Raw genomic sequence first — 22,991 nt, 5'->3', positions numbered from 1 at the left:
TACTGTATGGGGGGGGGGGAACAGCATGGCTTTGTGAAGGGTAGATCATGCCTCAGTAACTTGCTCAAGTTTTATAACACAGTGACGACTGAACTGGATAAGGGTAATGGGTTTACAGTGATACTGCTGGACTTGGCTAAGGCCTTTGACAGGATACCACATGGAATTCTAATCTGTAAACTGCAACATATGGGAATGGATAAAGGGTTGGTGAAATGGATGGGTGGGTGGTTGATGGAGAGATATTAGAGTAGTTTATTCAGGAGTAGAGTCCAAAATACAGCCTGTGACTAGTGGTGTGCCACAGGGTTCTATTCTTGGACCACTGCTGTTTAATTTGTTCATTAACGATATGGGAAAGGATCTAAGAGGAATGGTTCATTTGTTTGCTGATGATGCAAAGTTGGGTAGGGTAATAGTGAATGCAGAAGATGTCAAAATCTTGCAGGATAATTTGGATAGATTTGCGGTCTGGGCTAAGGAGAATGGATGTCAATTTAATGTGACAAAATGTAAGGTTATGCATTTTGGGGTGAAAAGATTAGCAGCAGTATACCACATTGGTACAATAACAGTAAAGTCGAGGGATACCCTGCCGGCCTGGTTGGCCGAGTGCTTAGCATATCCGCTCTCCAGCCGAAAGGAGGCTGTGGGTTCAAATCATGCCGTAGGCATGGACGTTTGTGATTGTCTGTGAAAGTACTAGTGATGGTAGATGATGCTGATGTTAGATGATGAAGGTTGATGGAGTGGCGAGACGTAGAGTAGATGCTCTCCCTCGACGAGTCTTTGGACTCCCTGGAGGTGTGGTGTGATGTAATAATAATAAATCCTTTCCTCCTATGGGTTTAAATTTGGAAGAAGGCTAGTTCAGAAGCCATAAGGTAGCAGTCTAACACTGGACCATCCATCGCCAAGTTAGTAACCTGACATGGAGAACATTAATCTTCTTCTAAGCTAATAGAGAAAGATAATCGAAATGAATCTATGGAAAATGATCCTGGAATGGAAAAGGTAAAACAAAAATGAAAACGACAAAATATAATACATATACTGGAACATAAGAGGAACAGCATATAAAGAAATAGAATTAGATCAAATATTAAATGAAAGAAATTTTCAAATAGCAGTAATCACCGAAATAAATAAAAATAAAAGGAACCATGAGAACTGAAAATTTTAATGTATTGGGTTGGCATATAAGTTCGTTCGGTTTTTCAGAGTGGAATGAAACACATTTTATTTAATATATATAATACATACTAGTCAGTTATATATTGACCCTATTTATCAATGACCTCCCGCTATCTGTCCAACTTCATTATGCCACATTCATAAAACATCTGAGGTTTACTGGCGTAAAAACTGATCCAGGTGTCACAGCCTCCTCATTAGCAAAGGTCTTCCTGTTCAGAGAATTCTGCAACAATCGGAATAAGTGGTAATCGGAAGGTGCCAGGTCCGGTGAATACGGAGGATGCGGCAAAACATCCCAGCCAAGATGTAATAATTTACTCCGGGTTGCTAATGATGTGTGGAGGCTGGCGTTGTCGTGGTGGAAGAAAACGCCTTCCGATTTGCCAATTCAGGATGTTTTGTGCTAATTGCACGGGTCAGTCAATTGTAAGCAATAGACAGTTGAATCAATTGTTCTGCCTGACGATAACACCCCGTAGTGGATAATACCTTTATGCTCCCACCACAGAGCACATGATCTTCTTTGGGTGCAATCCCGGTTTCAAAGTTGTTTGCGGCAGTTTGCTCTTGTGCCCCCATGATCTTTTATGTACCACATTATCATACATGACCCGTTTTTCATTTCCTGTAATCATCCACTTCAAAAATGGCTGCTTTCTTGGCGACGTTGCAGCGAATCACAGATGGATATGCAAGCAGTCATATTGGCCTCAGTCAATTCATGCAGCACCTAAACATTGAGTTCTGAAACATATCCCAGCTTGTGCAAATGGTTTTCAATGCTTGTATGGGATATGTTCAGTACTGCAGCAATCTTCTGCACTGTTTGTGATGGATTTTTGTCGACGATATCTTTCACAACACTCAAATCAACCTCGGTTGGGCGACCGATGCGAAGCGCATCACTGATGTTGAAATCTCCAGAACGGAATTTCGCAAACCACTTTTGGCATACGTGTTCTGTTAAGGCACCATCCTCATATACGCTGCATATTTTTTTTATGGGCCTCTGCAGCTAGTTTGCCTTTTTTGAAATAAAAAAGCAAAATATTCTGGTAATGTACTACGTTTCCTTCCATTTCTAAAAATATGTTACACACACACACACACGTAACTGAAGTAGGCCGAGTGAAAATTCACTGAAAGGTTATGTGAAATGTTGCCTTTCAACTGTGTAATAGCGTTGCGCAGTAGCGCAACAATAGCGATAGGCGAAGCAGCGTAAACTTGTACTAACGCATAAACCGAACAAACTTATTTGCCAACCCAATAATATATAGTGGAGTTGACAGAGACCAAAGAGCACAAGCAGGTGTTATGATTTAGATTCATAATTCCCTTTTAAAACAGTTAAAATATTATAAATTATGGAATGAATGAATAACAGAAGCTAGAATAAAAATAGAGATTATTTAACAATAATTGGTTTACATGCCCCACAAGAAGAAAGAGAAGATGATAATATTAAATTTTATAATCAATTACAAAATATATATAATAAAATAAATAAAAATGATTATGTAATATTGATTTCATCTCTAAAACCACAGTAACGGAAACTCTTAGCATCAAACTGTGACGATTTCACCATGCAGTTCACAATGGCACTTGAACAACAAAAAGCAGGAAAATCACCAGGAGCAGATGGCATCACAGTTGAGGCTTTAAAGCACTGCTCTACAGATATCAAAGAACAACTTCTACACACATATATAACTCTGCACTTTCATCTGGGAAAGCTCCTGAATAGTGGAAAGAGAATCTAATAATACCAATTCCAAAAAAGGGTAACCTGAACAAACCGGAAAACTACAGAGGAATCACACTCCTCTCTACTCTACTAAAAATCTACAACAGAATAACATTAAATTGAATTGAACCACATAACTCCATTACTTCATACAAACCAGGCTGGATTCCTCAAAAAAAAAAAAAAAAAGATACTCTAGAACACCTTCACTGCATCAGAAGACTAATAGAAGGTTCAAAAGGACAAGAATCTACCATTGCTTTTGAACTTTATTGACCTTACTGAAGCATTTGATTCTATTGACAGGGAACGACTATGGGAAACACACTAACTTTATGGTATTCCATCTAAACTTATCAGGGCAATCAAGGCACCCTACCAGGGATATCAAGCCACAGTACTAGTTAGAGACAAAACAAACAGTTTTTCCCATCACCACAGGAGTCCTAGAGGGAGATATTCTGGCCCCATATCTCTTCATCATAGTGATTGACTATATTTTTAAATTAATGCAAGTTAAATCTGGAATCCTTATCAAAGACACATATATACAGATGCACCTTGAAGACCTGAGCTTTGCAGATGATATAGTCCTCATTGACTCCAACATTACAGATTCCCAAAACCACTTCAAACAGCCTTACGAGAACAGCAGAAATATTTGGACTAAAAATAAACTCCCAAAAATACAAAGATATTAAAACAAGGGTACATCTATATAAATCAAAATGATCACCTTGAAGAAGTAGAGGACTTTATATACCTTGGATCACACATCTCAGACTCCTTAACAAACATTAAAACAAGAAAACAGAAAGCACTGCAGTTCCACAGGTCTTAATACAGTATGGAAGTCGAGCCTCATCTCAAAGGAGATGAAGATTCGTCTTTACAAGTGCACTAGCCAGTCTATCTTTCTGTATGGCTCCCAGACCTGGAACATCTCAACAAAAGCAGCAACCAATATAAATAGCTTTGGAACTATCTGTCTAAGATCCTGGATTACTCCTGGTATTCACACTCTACTATATTAGATGAAACCCAGCAAGATCCTCTAGTCAGCACTGTTTTGTTGGAAGTTTATTTTTCACTTGGTTAGACTATAATAAATTTAGTTTAATCCTTTATCCAAGTGTAAGCAAACAAAGTTTGCACCTGAAAATATCTTCAGGCCTGAGGTAAGGTGGTGCAATACTTTGGCAACTCGCAGCAAAGGTGGACCAAGCTCTCATCACTCCTTGTCTCAGTATCTCCCATGATGCAAAGCACCTCTCCTTGCAGACATGTATAATGCTATGCATTAAGGTAAGGGCCTTACCTTACCGGTAAGGCCCTTACCACTACCCATACCGGTTTCGACCTTTATTGAGGTCTCGTCAGTGGGAGGCAGACCCAGAAGTGGTGATACTAAGGCAGAAGCATTAGGAGAGGTCATATTTACCTATATGAGTTGCTAACAGGTGTACCACTTATTATTAAATTAATCTGGATTGTTGAAAGTTTATTTTTCACTTGGTTAGACTATAATAAATTTAGTTTAATCCTTTATCCAAGTGTAAGCAAACAAAGTTTGCGCCTGTAAATATCTTCAGGACTGAGGTAAGGTGGTGCAACACTTTGGCAACTCGTATAGGTAAATATGACCTCTCCTATTGCTTCTGCCTTAGTATCACCACTTCTGGGTCTGCCTCCCACCGACAAGACCTCAATAAAGGTCGAAACCAGTATGGGTAGTGGCCCTTACCTTAATGCATAGCATTATACATGTCTGCAAGGAGATATGCTTTGCATTATGGGAGATACTGAGACAAGGAGTGATGAGAGCTTGGTCCACCTTTGCTGTGAGTTGCACCACCTTACCTCAGTCCTGAAGATATTTTCAGGTGCAAACTTTGTTTGCTTACACTTGGATAAAGGATTAAACTAAATTTGTTATAGTCAGCACTGTTCAAAGAAACCAAATAAAATGGAATGGCCACCAACTCAGACATCCACTCTCTGTACCCTGTGATGCTCTGGTCCTCTATGTCCCTACAGATGGAAAAAGAGGCAGATGCCGAACTCCATATTGGAAATACATCAATATTCTCCCTGTTTCCCATAATTCTCTGCATCAGAGATCCGTCAATTAGCATATGACAGAAGCCTGGTTTTCCATCACGTCATAACAACCTTCAAGTCCTATCTTAGTGTACACAGACTACATATTTGTTTTGATTAATTTCCCTATTCTTGTTGAGAGGCTTATACGCTGGTTAGACATAATAACTGATATTTAAGGAATTGACAGCGTATACTGGAAATATAGATTATATAAACTTTAATATACACTTTCCGATATTTCGGCGAACGTTACGTTGCCATCTTCTTGGGAACTTACTAAAAAGACACGTGCACACAAGTACTAATACAACAAATGAGACTGAGGCTAGGACGCTAGCGTTTTCCTAAAGTCCTGATGGTGCCCCCTGGCGGGCTATATTGGTAGTTCTTGGCCTTTGGGCTGAAGTTCTTTTGATAAAAGTTTCCCAAATTTGGGGCAGTTTCAAATTTGTTGAGGTTTGGCATGTTCCTAAGGGCCAAGGCTGATTCCATGAATAGTCTTTCATACTTGAATTTGCTGCGGTGTATTACTGTGGCTTTCTTCCATCTTATTCTGTGGCGAGTATCCAGAGCGTGGTCTGCAAGCCCAGAGTGGCTATACTGGTGAAATCGGATGTAATCCTTGTGTTCTGAGATTCTGATATTTGCTGTCCTGCCTGTTTGGCCAAAGTAGGACAGTTTACAGCTGCAAGGGACCTGGTATACACCAGGTAGGTCTAGGGGAAGTGGTTGGTCTTTGGTGGAGCGGATAAGGGATGCCAGTTTTCTATGTGGTCTGTAACAAGTGGTCAAGTCATGTTTTTTTAAGATTTTATTGATTTTTTCTGAGGTGCCTCTGATGTAGGGAATAGTGATGGATTTAGAGTAATCTTTTTTGTGAGGGGGAGGGGTGGTGGGTTGTGGATAACTGGGTTAAGTATTTTTTGGATTTTTTGGAGGGGGTAGCCGTTGGCTGAGAAAGTGTCACGGATGTGATTTAGTTCAGAGGTTAGGGCTTGATCATTAGAACAGATTATTTTTGCCCTGTTGAATAATGTTTTAATAACTCCATATTGTTGTGGGGGGGGGGGGATTGTTGGTGAATGTATCTGCCTGTATGGGTGGGTTTTCTATAAACTGAGAAAACCAAGGTTCCATCAGGTTGGCGGGTGACTAGTGTGTCTAGGAAGGGGAGGTTATTGTTTTCCTCTTTTTCCAGGGTGAATTTGATTCTAGGGTGTTGGTTGTTCAAGTGTGTTAGGAAGGAGAGGAGTGAATCCGGGCCATGTGGCCATTTTAGGGATTAATTTCCCTATTTATAATTGTAAAATTATAATCAGGTTGGCGGGTGACTAGTGTGTCTAGGAAGGGGAGGTTATTGTTTTCCTCTTTTTCCAGGGTGAATTTGATTCTAGGGTGTTGGTTGTTCAAGTGTGTTAGGAAGGAGAGGAGTGAATCCGGGCCATGTGGCCATTTTAGGGATTAATTTCCCTATTTATAATTGTAAAATTATAAATAAATGATGATGATGATGATGTAATATAGCAGGAGACTTAAATGCAAGAATTGGAAAGATGGAAATTAATAATACAGGCATATATGGAGAACATACTCTAAACATGAATGGTAAAAAAATTGATCGATTTGTAGTTTATAATAACTTTAAAATAATTAATTCTTTCCATAAACATAAAGACATACATAAATATACTTGGAGAGCAAGAGGATGGAAATCAATATTAGATTACTACAAAATTCTCTTTAGATGTTAGAGTTCACAGAGGGTATGAAATAAGTAGTGGCCATTTCCTCATTAAAATAAAATTAAGATTACCACTTAAATGGTTACAAATAACAAGAACAGAAAGAAAATTTAAAACATTTGTTTTTAAAACTAGATTATTAAATGACACAAATATACAAAGAATTAACCAATATTTACAATAAAATGAAACAAAGAAATAGAGGTAGAAAATGGCTTAATATAAAAACGATACTAAATACAGCAGCTTATGAAAGACCGAAAAATTCAATAAAAAGAAAAATACTGAAGATATAATACAATACAATAAAAAAATAATCAAAATGAAAAAAGAAGCTCATAAGTGGTTAAGCAGTAAAAGATTAGAAGATGAAATAGAATATAAAAGAATAAGAACCATAGCTAAAAGAGAACTCAGAAAAATACAGAGAATCATGCAACAAATTTGTTTCTAATATAGAACATGATTTATATAAAATAAGACCTAATGTATATAAGATTTTGAAACACTTAAATACAGATACTAAAGAAAACATAACATTAAACACCGAACTGAAATTGGAAAAATTTCTATACAGAATTGTGGACAGATAAATATTTTAAAAAAGATAACTGGCAAACATTTAATGAAGAAAATGAAATAACTAAAGAAGAATTAGAAATCAGTCTGAAAACAAGAAACTAAAAGTCACCTGGAGAAGATAAGCTATGTTGGATAAGCTATGCAGGAACAAGTTTCAAAGAAAGACTCCTATTATTTTTAAACAAAGTCTATTCAATTGGTAACCCCCCCCCCCCCCCCCCAATAGAATGGAAAAAAGCAATTGTGATTTCTATCTTTAAAAAAGGTAGTAGAGAAGATCCTAAAAACTATAGAGGTATAAGTATACTAAATTCCTGTTACAAAATATATAGCAGAATTTTAAAAAACAAATGAATAAAATATTCTGAAAACTTTATTTTAGAAGTACTGAATGAATTTAGAAAAGGATGATCGTGTATAGACCCAGCCTTTTGTCTAAAATTAATAATAGAGAAAAGAAGAGAATGCAATTTAGAAACACATATTACATTTATTGATTTTGAAAAAGCATTTGATTTATTTAACATATTAAAAGAAAGACAAATATCGAATAATATTCTAAAATCATTCCAATATTATATCCAAGAGAGATAAACCAAGGAATCCGACAGGGATGTCCCTTTTCAGCAACTCTTTAATGTTTATCTAAATGAAATAATAAAATGGAATAAAAATTTCCATCAAGGTATTAAACTTTCTCCTACTATGAACTTCAACAATCATTTTTGCTGATGATCAAATAATTATAAATTCTGAAGATAACTTACAGAAAGATATTTTACATTTAAATGAAATAGCCCAAGATTCCGGAATGATAATATCAACAAAAAAAAAAAATTAAAAATGATGGCTTTTATAGGACAAGATCCAATAAGAACTAAAATAGTAATAGATAATAAGATTTCAGAATAGGTGAATTTATTTAACCCTAGGATGTGTGATTACAAATGAAAATACAAGATATAAACATATAAACTTAAAAATTGCAAAATATTTAAAAGTAACAGGTGTAATTAACTCTATATTTAATCCTAACCTAGTTCAAAAACAAACCAGACTAAAAGTATACAAGACATTACCCCTACCAGTCCTATTGTATGGAAGTGAAATCTGGACAATAAAACAAAAATTAATAACAGATGAAATGAAGTTTATGAGAAAAACTACAAAATATACTCTATTCAATCACAAAAGAAATGAAGAAATTATGCAAGAATTAAACCAGGAATCAGTAACAGAAAAAAAAAATATATATAAACATAAATGGATGGAACCATTCTTTCAACGTGAAAACAGAAAGATTACTAAAACAAGCCTTAAATTACAAACCATTAAGAAAAAGAAAACCAGGATGTCCTTGAACGAGATTCAATGATGACTTCTAAGGCTGGAACAGGCCACTCTAGGCCTAAATCATTGAAAAGCATAATGATGATAACACAGATATATTTAGAATGCTAAGCATTCTGGATAGGAGTGCAGTGGAAATGGATGAGATTTAACCAAATGTTTTAAAGGAGAATGTGCTAAGGAACTAACAGTACCAGTGACCTCACTGTTTAATAACAGCATTACAGCTAGAAAGTTTATGAGGAGTGGAAAGCAAATAAAATAGTGCATTGCATAGGAACAGTGATAGAATAGAGACATTAAACAGTACATCAGTATTCATTTTAGAAATTATGGACTTTACAACCGTGTTATAAATAACTATTTTAATTTCCCAACATTTCAACCTTCATATTAAGGTCATCATCTGGAGTATATATAAATATATACAAGGACAAGCTGAGTTTCACACAGTAAGCTAAAGAAACAATGATTTGATCATTCTATTGGCATGACCTCTAGTAAAAAAAAAAAATAAATAAAATACAGATAAAATTACAAATTAATTATTTATTTAGAAACTAAAATTCTCTCATCAAAGCTAAATTCTATTTAAGATAACACGAGAAAAACATTCTTTCTTATAGATAGTCTTCTTTCAGTAACAATGATGTCCTATTTTTAACATTACAATTGTTATTTTAGATTTAGGATTATCTACAGTCCTGTTTATAGTTAACTCTTAGAGAGAAAGGTTCCATGGGTAGAATATGTGCCTTTCATATGCTTGGGATTTTTAGACCACCATTATTGTTCAGGTTAGGGTGATTGATAAGAATCTCACAGGCTTCCTTAAATTTGCACATTCATACCATGTTTTGGTGTGATGTAAACAAAATTAAACGTGCTTTTTCAGTCAATTCTATGTAAAGTATTCAGGGTATGATCAGAAAGGCCAGCTAATAACTATGGTGAAGCTGGCCTTTGTTAGCAATGACAGTAGACTGAAGGCATGTAATTTCAGTTAGGCAGACTGAAGACAAAAGGGTGATATGATTCAGATATTTATCAGATGAATACAGGAGAAATTTTTTTTTTCAATTGTAGAAGTGAGAGGAAGGCAAACATAAGGGATAACCACCCTTAGAAGGTGTGCAAAGAAAGTGATAAACAAGAAAGAGTTTTTTAATTAAGGTGGAATTTATTTCCTGAATGTGTTGTGAATGCTAAAAAGGTGCATGGTTTGTTACAGCAGACATAGTGCTTTTTTTTTTCTTTTTTGTAATGGTATGATTCTTCTTGTTATGAAAACTTCTTTCTCAGTGATTAACTCTAGGAAATTTGTAACAAGAATTTTAAAAATCACCACGTTTGCTAAGAATATATGTAAACAATTGTTTTTCTATAAGTGCTGACTGATCAATGTCAAATTTCTTATTTCCAATATTATTATTCATATTGTCATTAAGATGATATAAAGCTTATCTAAGTTTAAATGAAAATTAGAAGCGCTTTCTGTATTCACATATATTATGATTCAGCACTATTGGCACCGTGTTAGGTATTTAGGCTTAATCGCGTAATATGATTGTGTATCTTGCTTAGGACGAAAAAAAAATATGCCAAATCATAATAATAAATAAAAATGCATATCTGACCTTGAGCCTTGAAAGGAGTTCTTCACACCTTGCAAGATTCTTAGGAGTTTTGCTCCACTCACCCATTAGAGTCTGATAAATTGAAACAACTCCTTGCAGAGTCGACATCATACAAAATTTTCAAACAGAAGTCGATTATCCTGACATCTAACGGCTCTTCATTGAATTTATGCTATATCGCCAAAACGTTTGTTGCGGTGAGAGAATGTATATTTTTTTGTAGTTAGTATAAACAGTTACTAATATAAAAGTTTAAAAAGTATTTTTTAATCTTGCTTAAAGAGAAGCAAAATGTATAAATTGATTAGTATCCATTAACAAATACTTCCAAAGTATATGTCATGAACACATAAAGGAGCGCAAATTCAAAAATGGAGATCGACATTATGGACTCATTAGACGATTTAGGGTATGTTAATAAAATACTTTTTCTGTTTAACATCATTTGAAGAATATCATAATTTGTGCTTCGAAGAATTATATTAAATACTGTTTCTGTGAATATATTATTGATCTTGATTCAAGTTAAAGATGCATAGTGTGTACTAAAGAGGTTTCTCATAACTGGAAAGTGATTATTAATTATATATTCTATATAATCTAATTAAGATATTTGATATAACTTCGTTATTTGGTTTTCTATAGGCTAATGTTAATTTTTTTTTAATCTAATATCCTGTCAAAGATGCATCTTGGTCGAACATTATACATAGCATATAGTAGGAGCGGTTTCGTACTGGGTGTACATATAATGAAGATTATTATTGTATTGTATACTATATAACCTAATTAGGATAGTCAAAATATGGTCGTTTTTGTTTTCTGTGGGCGAGCATATTTATTTTTTATATATTTGAAAGTTACATAATAGTACCTCATTCCTATTCAATTGTTAAAGCATCTTTGTTTTAGAAAAAATGGTGGAAACGAAATTCCATAATCAATTAATTGCTAACATGGGATCAGATTCAGGAATTATTAACTACTCATAAAATTTAGCGCAAATCAATGTCCCAAGCTCGAATTGCCTTATTTTACATGGAGGTGAGATAAACCTTTGAACTTCACTGCTACCAAAATGAAGTCCAGACTTATTTCTGGCAAGAAGTATTGACAGCTCCCTTTGGTTAGAAAGCCTGCGTGTGAATCCCATCTAAGATGTGATTTACACCATTATAATGGCTTATCAACTGAATGCGAGTTACCCAGTCTGATATGGAGGTGCATGGTTTTCCTGTTTGGAAACTCAACAAAACAGTAAACCAGCCAGAACACATGCCATTTTTAGACATAATGCAGTGTTAATCTCAGCTCTTTACTTTATGCACATGATGTTATACTTTTAATTAAATATGGTACAAGTCTGCAAGATTCCCTGACTAAATTGAATATCTGTTGTAATAAATTTGGTATAAAAATCAGCAATAACAAGATAATGAAAATAGGCAAAAACATTGAAATTATCAACTGCATCTTGAATGGAGAATCTATAGAACAAGTAAACCATTTCAGCTACTTTTTTAGTGAAGATTTTTAGATTTTTTTTATATGGAAATAGAGAACAGAATCAACAAATTCAGTATGGTAGGAAGTCAACTGAATAAATTTACATGGAATAAGAGAGAAATGAGTCAAAACACTAAATTAGCTGTATATAAGACCGTGTTTAAACCAATTTGAACTTGTGGATCTGAGAGCTGAGTTAGAAATAAAACACTTGACTAAAGACTAGAGATCACAGATATCAGAGTCCTGAGAAAGATTAGAGGTATGAACAGATGGCATCAATGGCAATATCATTAAAAATCGGAATATTAGGAAAAAACTTGACATTGTTAGCATAGCTAATCTCAGGTGGTATGGTCACTTAAATAGAATGAGAGGGGAAAGATTAGGAAAACAAGTGTTCTCTGCCAAGTTGGCACGAAAAAGACCCGGAAGAAGACCAAGATATAAGTGGATTGATACAATAAAAAGTACCTTAGAAGACAAAAATATAAGATCAGATAATGTTGTAGTCTCGACAGTAACAGATTGATGGATTCTGTTTCATATGTCTTCTGTAAGTTTTTCAAAACTACCAAACAAACTTATCTTCCTCCTATTTTATTTCCTCTACTTCTGTTCTTTGGAACAATCTTTTTTGCTGCTGCTTTCTCAAACTATTTGTTGTTTGAGAAACACGTCAGTAGATTCCTTCTTTCCCCTTGACCTCTTACCTGTGTGCATAGCGGTGATGTGCCTATGGGTTTCGCAACCTCTTGTGTATTGGTTTTATATTATTATTACAAGAGACTGCCAGGGAGTCAGGGACTCATCGAGGAAAGATCCATGACACTTGCCATCTGTCATGCCTTTTCTCAAATTCATTCACACTATTTGCACTCACAACTTCCAGAGCCATTCAGTCATTCACTGCTCTATGAGAGAAATCTAGCTCTCACCCCTTCCTTGAACTGCATTCATTCCAGCTTACATGGACGGCCTCTTCCCACACTCCATAAAATGAAAATTTCATCTACTGGTATCCTGTATGACCTTTCAGAAGTTTGTAGGTCTCTTTCATATCCTTGTCTTTCTCATGTTTGCTAGTGTCTGCAGTCTACAAATTTTCGATCTCTCTTTCATTACATTTCATAGTCCCACTATTGTCTATTACACTTGCACCCTCACCACTTATCTGTATCACTGGGTTGACACTTATTTGTACCACTTCAGAAAGCAGATCAGATCTGTGCATAATACTGCAGATGAAGTCATATCCAAGTCTTATAAAGAGACAAAATAATTTCCTTATTCTTATGTCAATGTTTGTTTCAACATTGCAATTATTCTCTGAGTTGTATTTGCAGTCTTTGTTATATGGCATCAAACTTCAACTGCCTTGTCTACTGAAATTCCAAGGTCCCTGTCAGTCTTTTCTAGCATACTTGAGCCAATATAATATGCATTGGATCTCATCATAACCAAGTGCATAACGTTACATTTATTAACATTGAACTGACAGCCATTTTAGCATGCTCACAATTCCATCTTCTTCAAATAATTCTACAAGTGCTGAATGTCAGTTGTTTTTGATTACTTTGCATCATCAGCCTATATGTTTCCTATTAAATCTTTTCCAGTGTCATTAATGTAAAGATTGAATAACAATGGACCAAGGATTGGTTCTTGTGGTACCACTTGTTACCTTAAATTTTGCAGAGCCAATATACCACTTTTTGATATCTGTCATTCAGCCATTCTGGTATCCAAATTATTTGTTTACAATCCAATCCCATATCCTCCAACTTATTCAATAGCCTTTCATGCTGAATTCTGTCAAATGATTTAGCAAAGTTCAAAAGTTTCAAGGTGTATCCATTCCCTTTCTCTAACTCAACCTTCACGCTATTATAAAATGTGAGCAAGTTACTTAACCATGACCTTCCCTTAGTAAACCCATGCTGTTCATTGCAAAACATAGTCTATCAACTCATTTCTATATGTGATCGCTTACCAACTAGTAGTAGTTAGATACCTTACTGTTTACACCACCCTTATGCAGTGTGGCTATCATACATTATTTCCACTCTTGTGGAATCTTCTCTGTGCTGAGACTCATTCCATCAGTCACTATAGACCTAGTTCCTGTATGTGTGCATATATATAGACAGACTGGGTAAAAGGGATGACTTTGTATGTGTGTAGTATGATCGTTGGTGACAGTATCTTACAAACATCTACTCATCTGGTCTTTACACACACACACACACGACAGTTTTTTAGGGTGTACTAGGAGTGGTGTAATAACCAGATATCTACAATCCAACTGCAGTCCTGTGGATGGAAACAGATCATTGACACATGAAGTCAGAGAAGAGTGGCAAAAATTGCAAAATGTGACAGGACCACCACAATGAGTCAAACAACAGTGATGGTCAAGACATTATCTCGGGGAGTACAGTTCATTGCACGCTGTCATGGATGGGGTAGGAGTAGATGACCATCCTGGATCCCAGTGCTGTCAGCTACAAACTGTAAGATGTGGTTTCAATGGGCATGTGATCACTAACACTGCATAGAACTGACAACTGGATCATCGCCTGGTTTGACAAGTTCTGGTTTATAGTGTATCGTGCCGATGTCAGAACTACACTATGGTGGCAACAAACCGAGGCCATGGAGCCTTCCTGCCAAATAACAACAGCTCAGGCTGGTGGTAGGGGGTGGTACTTCCAAATGGGTACTTCGAGCAAGACAATGCACTATCCCACAAAGTGCATAGTGTGTCGAGGGACACAGCAGTTATTTTCCTTTACTTCAGTGGCCAGCTCAGTTCCCAGACCTCAATCCAGTAGAGATTTCTGGGATGAAGTGGAATGAGCAGTTTGCAGCAGCGGCGTGCTACCATCCAATCTGCAACAGTTGGGCAGTGTCATTGTGACAGTGCAGACAAACGTTTATGAGGAATGCTTTAGACACAAGTCAAGGCCACAGATAATACAGGCTGTTATTAAGGCAAAAGGGGTGGGGAATCCCACGTGTTATTATACTGTTCCTAATAAAGTGGCCACTCAGTGTTTTAAGATTATCATATGGTATTGGATCCCTCAGGTCCACGTTTCAAGGTGTTGTAAGAGCTGTATTAGTGACCATTTTATGTAAGTAACAAATTCTTGACAACTGCAACGAAATTGTTGCAGTTGTCAAGAATCTTGAAAGATTCTTGAAAAAGAAAAATCCAAGAAAAAGAACTTTTCTTGCTTTTCAGTTTAACTCCACATCCCACCTCATTAACCATTTCTTAAAAATTTTGAAAGTCATCCATGCATTATTAGCATAGTGCTCAACTGGTAAACTATCCATTCTTAACCCTTTAAGCATCAAGGCTTAGCACTTTTCCCAATAACCAACAGCTTCTTTTTATTACTTCCTGACATGCTTTGAAGCATAACACAGTTGTGGTTTAATAATGATAAAATAGGCCTGTTTCATGAGCATTGTAGATATCATCTGCACAAAATTTCTGCGAAAAATTTTGAGAAAGTTCCTGAAATGCAAGTAATTTGGATTTCCATTCTTCTGCAACAACAACAACATCAGCATTGTCTTTTTCAGCATGTGGCTTGTTTGAATTTAATATCAATTCTACATTTCCATCAAAACAGCCAATCATCACGACTTTGCTTTTTATCTAGCTCCTCTACCTTCTCTTTTAACATTGGACCACTAACACACTCCTCATCTGGTTATTATGGAGAACCACTGATTTAGGATGCCTTCAACATCAGAATTTTTGCCTTTTGCACTTCTGTTTTTGGGATGTTCTCTCATTTCCATGGCATGTCCATTCTTCTCATAGTTTATTTTGTTGTTGTATCAAGCACACAATTGTAGATTTCAGTATTCCGGTTATTTCTGCCAGACAACGATAACTGGTATTGGATGAATGGTCTTTGGTCTCTCTCTTTTTGTGGCTAGTGACAAAACTTTATGCGGCATCTTGGTAAGGGTCCAAAATTTTATGAAATTAAAAATTATCAAAAAACAGACTCTGAAAAATCTCTACACTTTTCTGCTGATTAGGTATTGACTCAGTACTAAAGATGACACAACTGCATGCAGCTAATGGTAGTTAGAAACTGTCCCCCGTTAGAAGGATGCTGTATTACCTAATTTGGTGAGAGGAGTGATGTTTAATTTACAAGCTGTGGTTTGATGCAGTATGACCTTTGCACTCTTTGTGCCAATAAGCCTTAACCAACTAACCATTTACAGGCAGTACCTCAGATAATCTTGAATGTTGCATCTCCTGTCCCAAGTAAGCAAAGAAAATTCAGGCAGTTTTCTTGATTTGGTTGTGTTCTTTAAGATGTCCCAAATAAATCGTTTGCCCCAATTAACTGATGGCCTAATTAACCAGATACCTGTTGTACTTGGAAAGGTGAAATGAGCTAGCACATTCCCTAGAATTTGCTAGCTCAGCTTTATCTGTTGATAGTTGTGTTCTGTGCTGCATAGATAGCTGATATCTCTCTGTTCATCTCATGCAACGCAAAGTACATATCTTGCTTTAAATTTAAATGTGCTTTTTCTTTCTTGATCAGAAAATATGGTACATGCCTTCTCATTTCTACCAGCATGCATCTGTATCTTTTATTTTATACCTTTCTGCAAACCACTTCCAGCAATTTCTGTCAAGAAGCAGTAAAAGTAACTCTCCACCACTTTTTATGCAGTGCTGTGCATGCTTTGAAATTTCACAGTTTTTGTCCTTATCGATGAAAATGCCTTTTGATCATGACATATTAAATCAGCATGCAGTATTAGTTATATGTTCACCTTTTTTTATCTTTAATGATAGTTTTTATTAAAACTTAATTTTTTTTGGGTGCACTAGTTTTGTTTTAAACAGATTTGCTAGTATCACTTTTCTTTTTTTGTGGTAAGTCATAACTAGGTGAAGAGTTCACTACTTCAGAAAATTATTTTGAATAATTAAAGCTCATTTTTAATAATAAAAATTGTTCAAATGTTTTCCCTAAAGAGGCATGTCTGTTTATACTTTGCAGTTCAGTCTCTTGACTGAGAATGTCATGAATGACATGTGAATATTTTATTCTCTTCTTACAAATCATTTTTTCAACACATACACTTGCATCTTTTTAGATCTGTCTACAGATCACTCAGCAGTTTTCAAGAAGCGGTAAAATTTCCTCCCTTAGCTTAATCGTGCTTTTATGCATACTTTGCAAGTCCTTGCTAGTGAAAATATCTTTCACAGTTGGCTGTGATGCACATATTTACTCTAAGAGACCTCTTGACTAGAATACAATGCAATACATGTGCGAATATAGACTGTTTTATTATACTCTTTTTGACTGGTGCTATCTCACTTGCTATATTGAATGCTTGGTGCAATATAACAATTTTTTTTATAACAAAATATTAAACAGATATAACAAGTTTGAAATGTTTTATCACAATACTCGATAAAACAGTCGACTGTTTTATGATCTAGACATATTACATGGAACCTTATGAGATTGATAGACTGTATTTGAATGGTTTTGGTGTGAATTATCTGGGAAAGTTGCTGCTGGAAGGAAATGAAATGAGTGATGTGAACAAGTTATCGCCAGGTGAAACTGAAGCGATTGTGAATGGAGATGAGAGTGAGTGAATAGGAATGGAAAATTGACAGGGAAATGGTGATTCAGAGAGACAGTGTAAGGAGAGTGGATTCAAAAAGCAGTAATGAATGCATATGTGGGGAATGTTAGCATAGGAATGAGATGGCCTGGAATGCAAGAGGAGTATTTGAGTTGGGGGGGGGGGGGGAGTATATGGAATGATGGGTAAAGGTGAGCAGACAGAAGTAGGTGAGAAGTCACAGATGAGAAGTGGCATAAGTAAGACTGGTTAGAGACCAAGACATGAATTGCCATGCTTATTTATGAATGTCAGGAGATCAGAAATATGGGAGGGGAGATGAAATTGTTGCTGTGATGAAGTTTATTCACCTGGAAGTTGACTTGGTTGGTAAAGACAATAAAAATGCAACATGAGCAGAAATTAGCCAGTCAAACCAAGAAAAATCGTACCGAGTTCTTTTGATATATGGCAAGCTGGATAGTTGATCATAGTGGTAGATTGGCAACTAATGAAGAGGATATAATGAAAATATTCAGTGATCAGTTTTTCAGGGCATTTTATCTGTGTGAAGGTGACATCATGAGAATAAATAAATAAATTGAGAATATTGGCATCATGCACCAGAGCAAAATGTTACTGGACAAGTATGAATCCAGGAGTTTTATGGGTGATCATTCTGGATTAAAATACAGTAATACCCCAACTTACGCTATCCCGACTTACGTGAATCCGGAATTAATGCGGTTTCTTATATGTACGTATTCCTGTCCCGCTTCACGTCTCACCACTAGTCGTATCTTTCTGGCACTGTCTGCATTCGCCAGTGTCGCACATGCTGTGAACAAGCACTGACATGTTTCGTGCGGTCTCCATTCATACATGATTTTTATAGTCTACAAACCTTGCGATTGTTTAATGTTATGTTCTTGATAAAAATTTTATCACATAAAAAATAATAAAGTCGTCCAAAAGAAGCAAGTCTGATTCTTCTACGGCTAGCAAGAAAAGAAAAACATAGACTTTGGAAACAAAACTCAACATTAAGGATTTTGAAGGTGGAATGAAAATTTGTGAGCTAGCAAAGAAGTTCGGTTCGATCTACAGGAATCCACAGTAAGAACAATCATAAAAGATAAAGAAAGAATTCTCACTGCTGTAAAAAATGCCCAATCATTGAATTCAAGCATAATTCGTAAACGTCATGGGATTATTGGTGAGATGGAAACGATGCTTAAATTATGGTGTGATAATCAAGTGAGAGTAAAAGATTGTTCAGTTGATCAAACGACAATATGTAGCCAAGCCAAGATGATTTTTGAGAGGCTAAAAGTAGAAGCTGGAGAAGCGGCCAAAGAAGAAATTTCGTGGCCAGTAATGGTTGGTTCAACCGATTTAAAAATCACTGTAACTGGTACAGCATCGCAGAAAGTGGAGAGGCAGCAAGCACTGATAAAGAGGCTACGTCTTCTTTTCCGGAGACACTTAAGGCTATCATTGAGGAAGGTAGCTATAGCAGTCAAACCATATTTAATGTAGATGAGACCGGCTTAATCATTGGCTTGCTATGAAGAAATTTTGCGTGACAAGAAAAAGACATGCTCAGATGAATCTATTAGATTTTATGAAACCATTGACATTGAAATAACTTTCTTTTTTTTATGTATGAAAAACTACAATTATGATTATATTTCTTAAAAAATATAGGTGTTTTTGTAAACCTTTGGTCGCAATTAACTAATATTTTGTATGTTTGTATATATAAATTACATGCAAAATTATATCCCGAGTTACGCAAATTCAACTTGCGCGCTTTTTGTTGGTCCCACCTACCACGTAACTTCGGGGTTTTACTGTATATCTATAAATACTAAAACAAAATATTGTGTTTAAAAAAAAAAAAAGATTCTTTTGAACAAATTAATTTTTTGTAATGCCAGTATTTTTCATTTTACAGGTATTCTGGTCCTCTGAATGAAGAATCTGCTTTAAAGAAGGCTATAGAGGAAGGACCAAAATGCATTGAATATACTAAAGTTGTAGAATGGCTTTCAAAAGAATTGCAGGTTCTAGGAAAATTAGAAAGTTGCATAAATAGTATAAATGGTAAGCATTCTGTTAATCTCATATTTCCTTTAGGGTATTAGTGCATGATATAATGAAATAATCTGGCTTCCATCCTAATTTATTTTTACCAGAGTAGGTGTTTAATCCTGTTTCCTTGATCTACATCTCTCACTGGATGCATAATAGAAAGAGCCACTAGGACATTTCAGTGGCTAATTTCTTCCACTCATTTCATAAACTTCACTAGAAATCCTCGATTTCATCCAAGGATTTCTATTGCTGTAGTAATTAGAAAGAAATTTGATCAACATTTTGTTCCTGAAGTAAAGCACACTATCAAAAAGTTAACCTACCAGTAAACACTCAAAGCATTATTTTTGCAGATAACAGTTAAGTGCAGAATACAGAACATAATTTGTTAAGGAGAATATTTTTGCTGCCTCTTTCTTTGCCTTCTAACTACACATTTGCGTTTTCAGCCAATGGTTAGTGGGTATTAAGTTGCAAGCACTTAAGCAAAAAATTATTGTTCCAGATTTTCTTATATTTAATTTGGAAAATGATTTTAAAAGTTTTTAATTTAGCAAAAAAAAAAATAGTGAGCATTCTTGTAGATTACGATGATGTTACAACACAGAATTTGACTGATTGAAATAGTAACAAACACCAACTCAACTTATAGAGCAAGTAGTAGAACTGGAAGACAAATTAAATATGATTTCAGATATTCCTCAAGATCATTTTGAAAAATTTAATTAATTTTCTGGAAACCAGAAAGAATTTACATATGGAAGATATGTCGATTCTGCGATAGTGAATAAATATGCAGGGTGCTGTTTTTTATGAGTTAAACAGCATTCAGCAGGATGTTGCTTCTTCAACATGGATCAGGCCATTGCTGGATGAATTTCTCCCCCAATTTTCCCCATTCCAATCTATTTTCAACCCTTCTCATCCATTGCATTCTAGCAATCCTACCAATTTCATATTTCAATCTCCTCCTTGGTCTTTCTCTTTGCCTATTGCCATCCATAGGTCTCCATTCTGTTAATAATTCAGACCATCTTATGTTTTTATATCTCGCAGTGGTGTGTCTCTCCCATCTCCATTTTGAATACATAATGTAACTGATGATGTCCTGTATATCCTTTTTTTTTTTTTTTTTTTTTTTTTAGTGACACACTATATACCTTTCCATTCTTCTCAAGTTAAGTTCAGTATATGAACCATCTTTTGAGTTAAATTCCAGTTTTCTCTGCCATATATAATTACAGAATCGCACATGAAAATTACAAAATCAAAGTTGAGCTGCTGTCAGATGTAAACTGTAGGCTCCAATACACAAACATTATTCAAGAAAAAAATGGAAGAGACTGAAAACAAGAACCAAACCCTGAAGAAAACACTGGTTGATTCAACCACAAAGGCATGCAGTGAGTTTGTCTGCAAGGACAGAAACATCAAAACTCCATGGGGCACTCAGGAAGTTAAAGAGGCAATCGAGGAAAAGAAGAAGGCATATTGAAATGCCTGGAAAGTAAGTCAGCATATGATCTTAGAGAATACAGAGAAAAATATAACAAAGTGAAGAATCATGTAAAACTAGCTAAACAAAATTCATGGAAAGACTTTGGTAAGAACATAGAAAATAAATATCAGAAAGGTGGCATAATGTTCTGGAGGCTATTGAAAAAGCTTAGAGATGATTAAAGTTGACATGAAAACTGAAGATAAGATATTTAGAGGTTTGGATTAATTACTCTGAAAGACTTAAATGAAACAAGCTGTGACAGCACAGTGGTAGAAAACTCCCAACAGGAATGCAGTCAAGGATATGAAGTAGAAAAAGCCATCAAAAATGAAATGTGGGAAGGCAGCTGAAATTCAACCGGAAATGTTCAAATATGGAGGCATAAATGTTTTACAATGGCACTACATAATTCAGAAGGCCTAGTCAAATTCAGATGATTGGAGTAGAGCACTCGTAGTAGCCATCTATAAAAAGAGAAATAAAACTGAATATGCAAATTATAGAGATATTTTCCTATTGAGTGTTTCTGGTAAAATTTATGAAAGTATATTTGAGAAATAACTAAATAAAGGAATGGCCAGAATACAGCCAAAGAACAAGCTGTATTCGGACCAAATATAGGTTATCAGGATCAGATTATCACTTTTAGACAAATAGTTGAAGAAATCTTTGGAATATAACAAGAATTTGTATATAAGTTTCATAGATCTGGAAAAGGCATATTATAAGTTGCCAAGAGAAAAGCTGTTCAAAATGCTACAGTTATATGGTGTAAATGAGACATTATATCGAGCAAAACATAGTCTCTCTTTCAGCTGTTAGAATTGAAGGAGGCACAAGAAGGTGGTTTGAAGTAAAATCAGGTGTGCAGCAAGGGTGCACATTATTTCCACTGTTATTCATTATCTATATGGATCACATTATGAAGGAAAGTGATATTAAATCTGATATCAAGTTTGGTGATGTTAATCTTAGCTCTTCACTTTATGCAGATGTTATACTTCTAAATAAATTCTATACAAGTTTGCAAGATTCACTGACTTAATTGAATAACTGTTGTAATACATTTCACATGAAGGTCAGCAATGACAAGCCAAAGACAATGAAAATAAGCAGAAGCATTGAAAATATCAACTGCATTGTGAATGAAGAACCTATAGAACAAGTAAAACATTTCAGCTATTTAGGCACAATTTTTAGTGCAGATGGCAAATTAAACATGGAAATAGGCAACAGAATTAGTAAAGTGGGTATGGTAGGAAATCAGCTGAATAAATTTATGTGGAATAAGAAAGAAATTAGTCAAAACACTAAATTAGCTGTATACAAGACAGTGTTCAAACCAATTTTAATTTATGAATCTGAGATCTGGTTAGAAATAAAGCACTTGATCAAAGACTGGATACCAGAGATATGAGAGTTCTGAGAAAGATTAGAGGACTGTCGATAATGGCATTATCATATTAAAAAGGATATTGAGGATATTAAGAAAGAACTTGCCATTATTAGCATTTAGGACTGTGTTAGCAGAGCTAATTTCAGATGGTGTGATCAATAAACACAATGGGAAAAGAAAAATTAGCAGGCAAGTGCCTTAGAAGACAGAAATATAAGATCTAATAATGTTCCGAGTCTTGACAGATAACAGATTAATTTGAAGGAACATTGTCAACAGGAAGTTAGTAATGATGTAAATTTTTTATGTAGTACTATCATAATATCCTGTACATCCTTGACATTACATATCAGGAATTTGGTGATGATGGTGTAATTTCAGGTCAGACATTCTGATCTAAAACTTTCCCCATCAAAGTAATGTTGAGTGTCATCTTTTGAAGATATCTTCAACCTCCCAATGGCCATCCAAACTAATTATATCCTTCTTTTTATAGCTTCTG

The 22,991-nt window shown here is 35.2% G+C and overlaps 2 protein-coding genes across 2 annotated transcripts in view; one reads left to right on the top strand and one right to left on the bottom strand.

Annotated features, from left to right (window-relative positions):
- LOC150102424 (26S proteasome non-ATPase regulatory subunit 8-like) overlaps positions 1–10,500 on the bottom strand; it is a 97,270-nt gene extending 86,770 nt beyond the window's left edge. Inside the window, exon 1 of the mRNA XM_090399465.1 lies at positions 10,362–10,500. Within this exon, the coding sequence (XP_090255591.1) occupies positions 10,362–10,472 (111 nt within the window). The 5' untranslated portion in view covers positions 10,473–10,500. The remainder of the gene's footprint in view (positions 1–10,361) is intronic.
- A 31-nt stretch (positions 10,501–10,531) lies between these two features.
- Positions 10,532–22,991, top strand: part of LOC150102423 (protein TSLIG3A-like) — a 175,062-nt gene continuing 162,602 nt past the window's right edge. The window contains exons 1-2 of the mRNA XM_090399464.1: positions 10,532–10,770; positions 19,453–19,601. Coding sequence (XP_090255590.1) covers positions 10,733–10,770; positions 19,453–19,601 — 187 coding nt within the window. The 5' untranslated portion in view covers positions 10,532–10,732. The remainder of the gene's footprint in view (positions 10,771–19,452; positions 19,602–22,991) is intronic.

This window comes from Typopeltis vanoorti, chromosome 10 (assembly GCF_054136105.1).
Source record: "Typopeltis vanoorti isolate ZY-2024b chromosome 10, IOZ_Tvanoo_1.0, whole genome shotgun sequence".
Taxonomy (NCBI): domain Eukaryota; kingdom Metazoa; phylum Arthropoda; class Arachnida; order Uropygi; family Thelyphonidae; genus Typopeltis; species Typopeltis vanoorti.
Note: the sequence above shows the minus strand (reverse complement) of the source record. Positions and strands in the feature narration are given on the sequence as shown.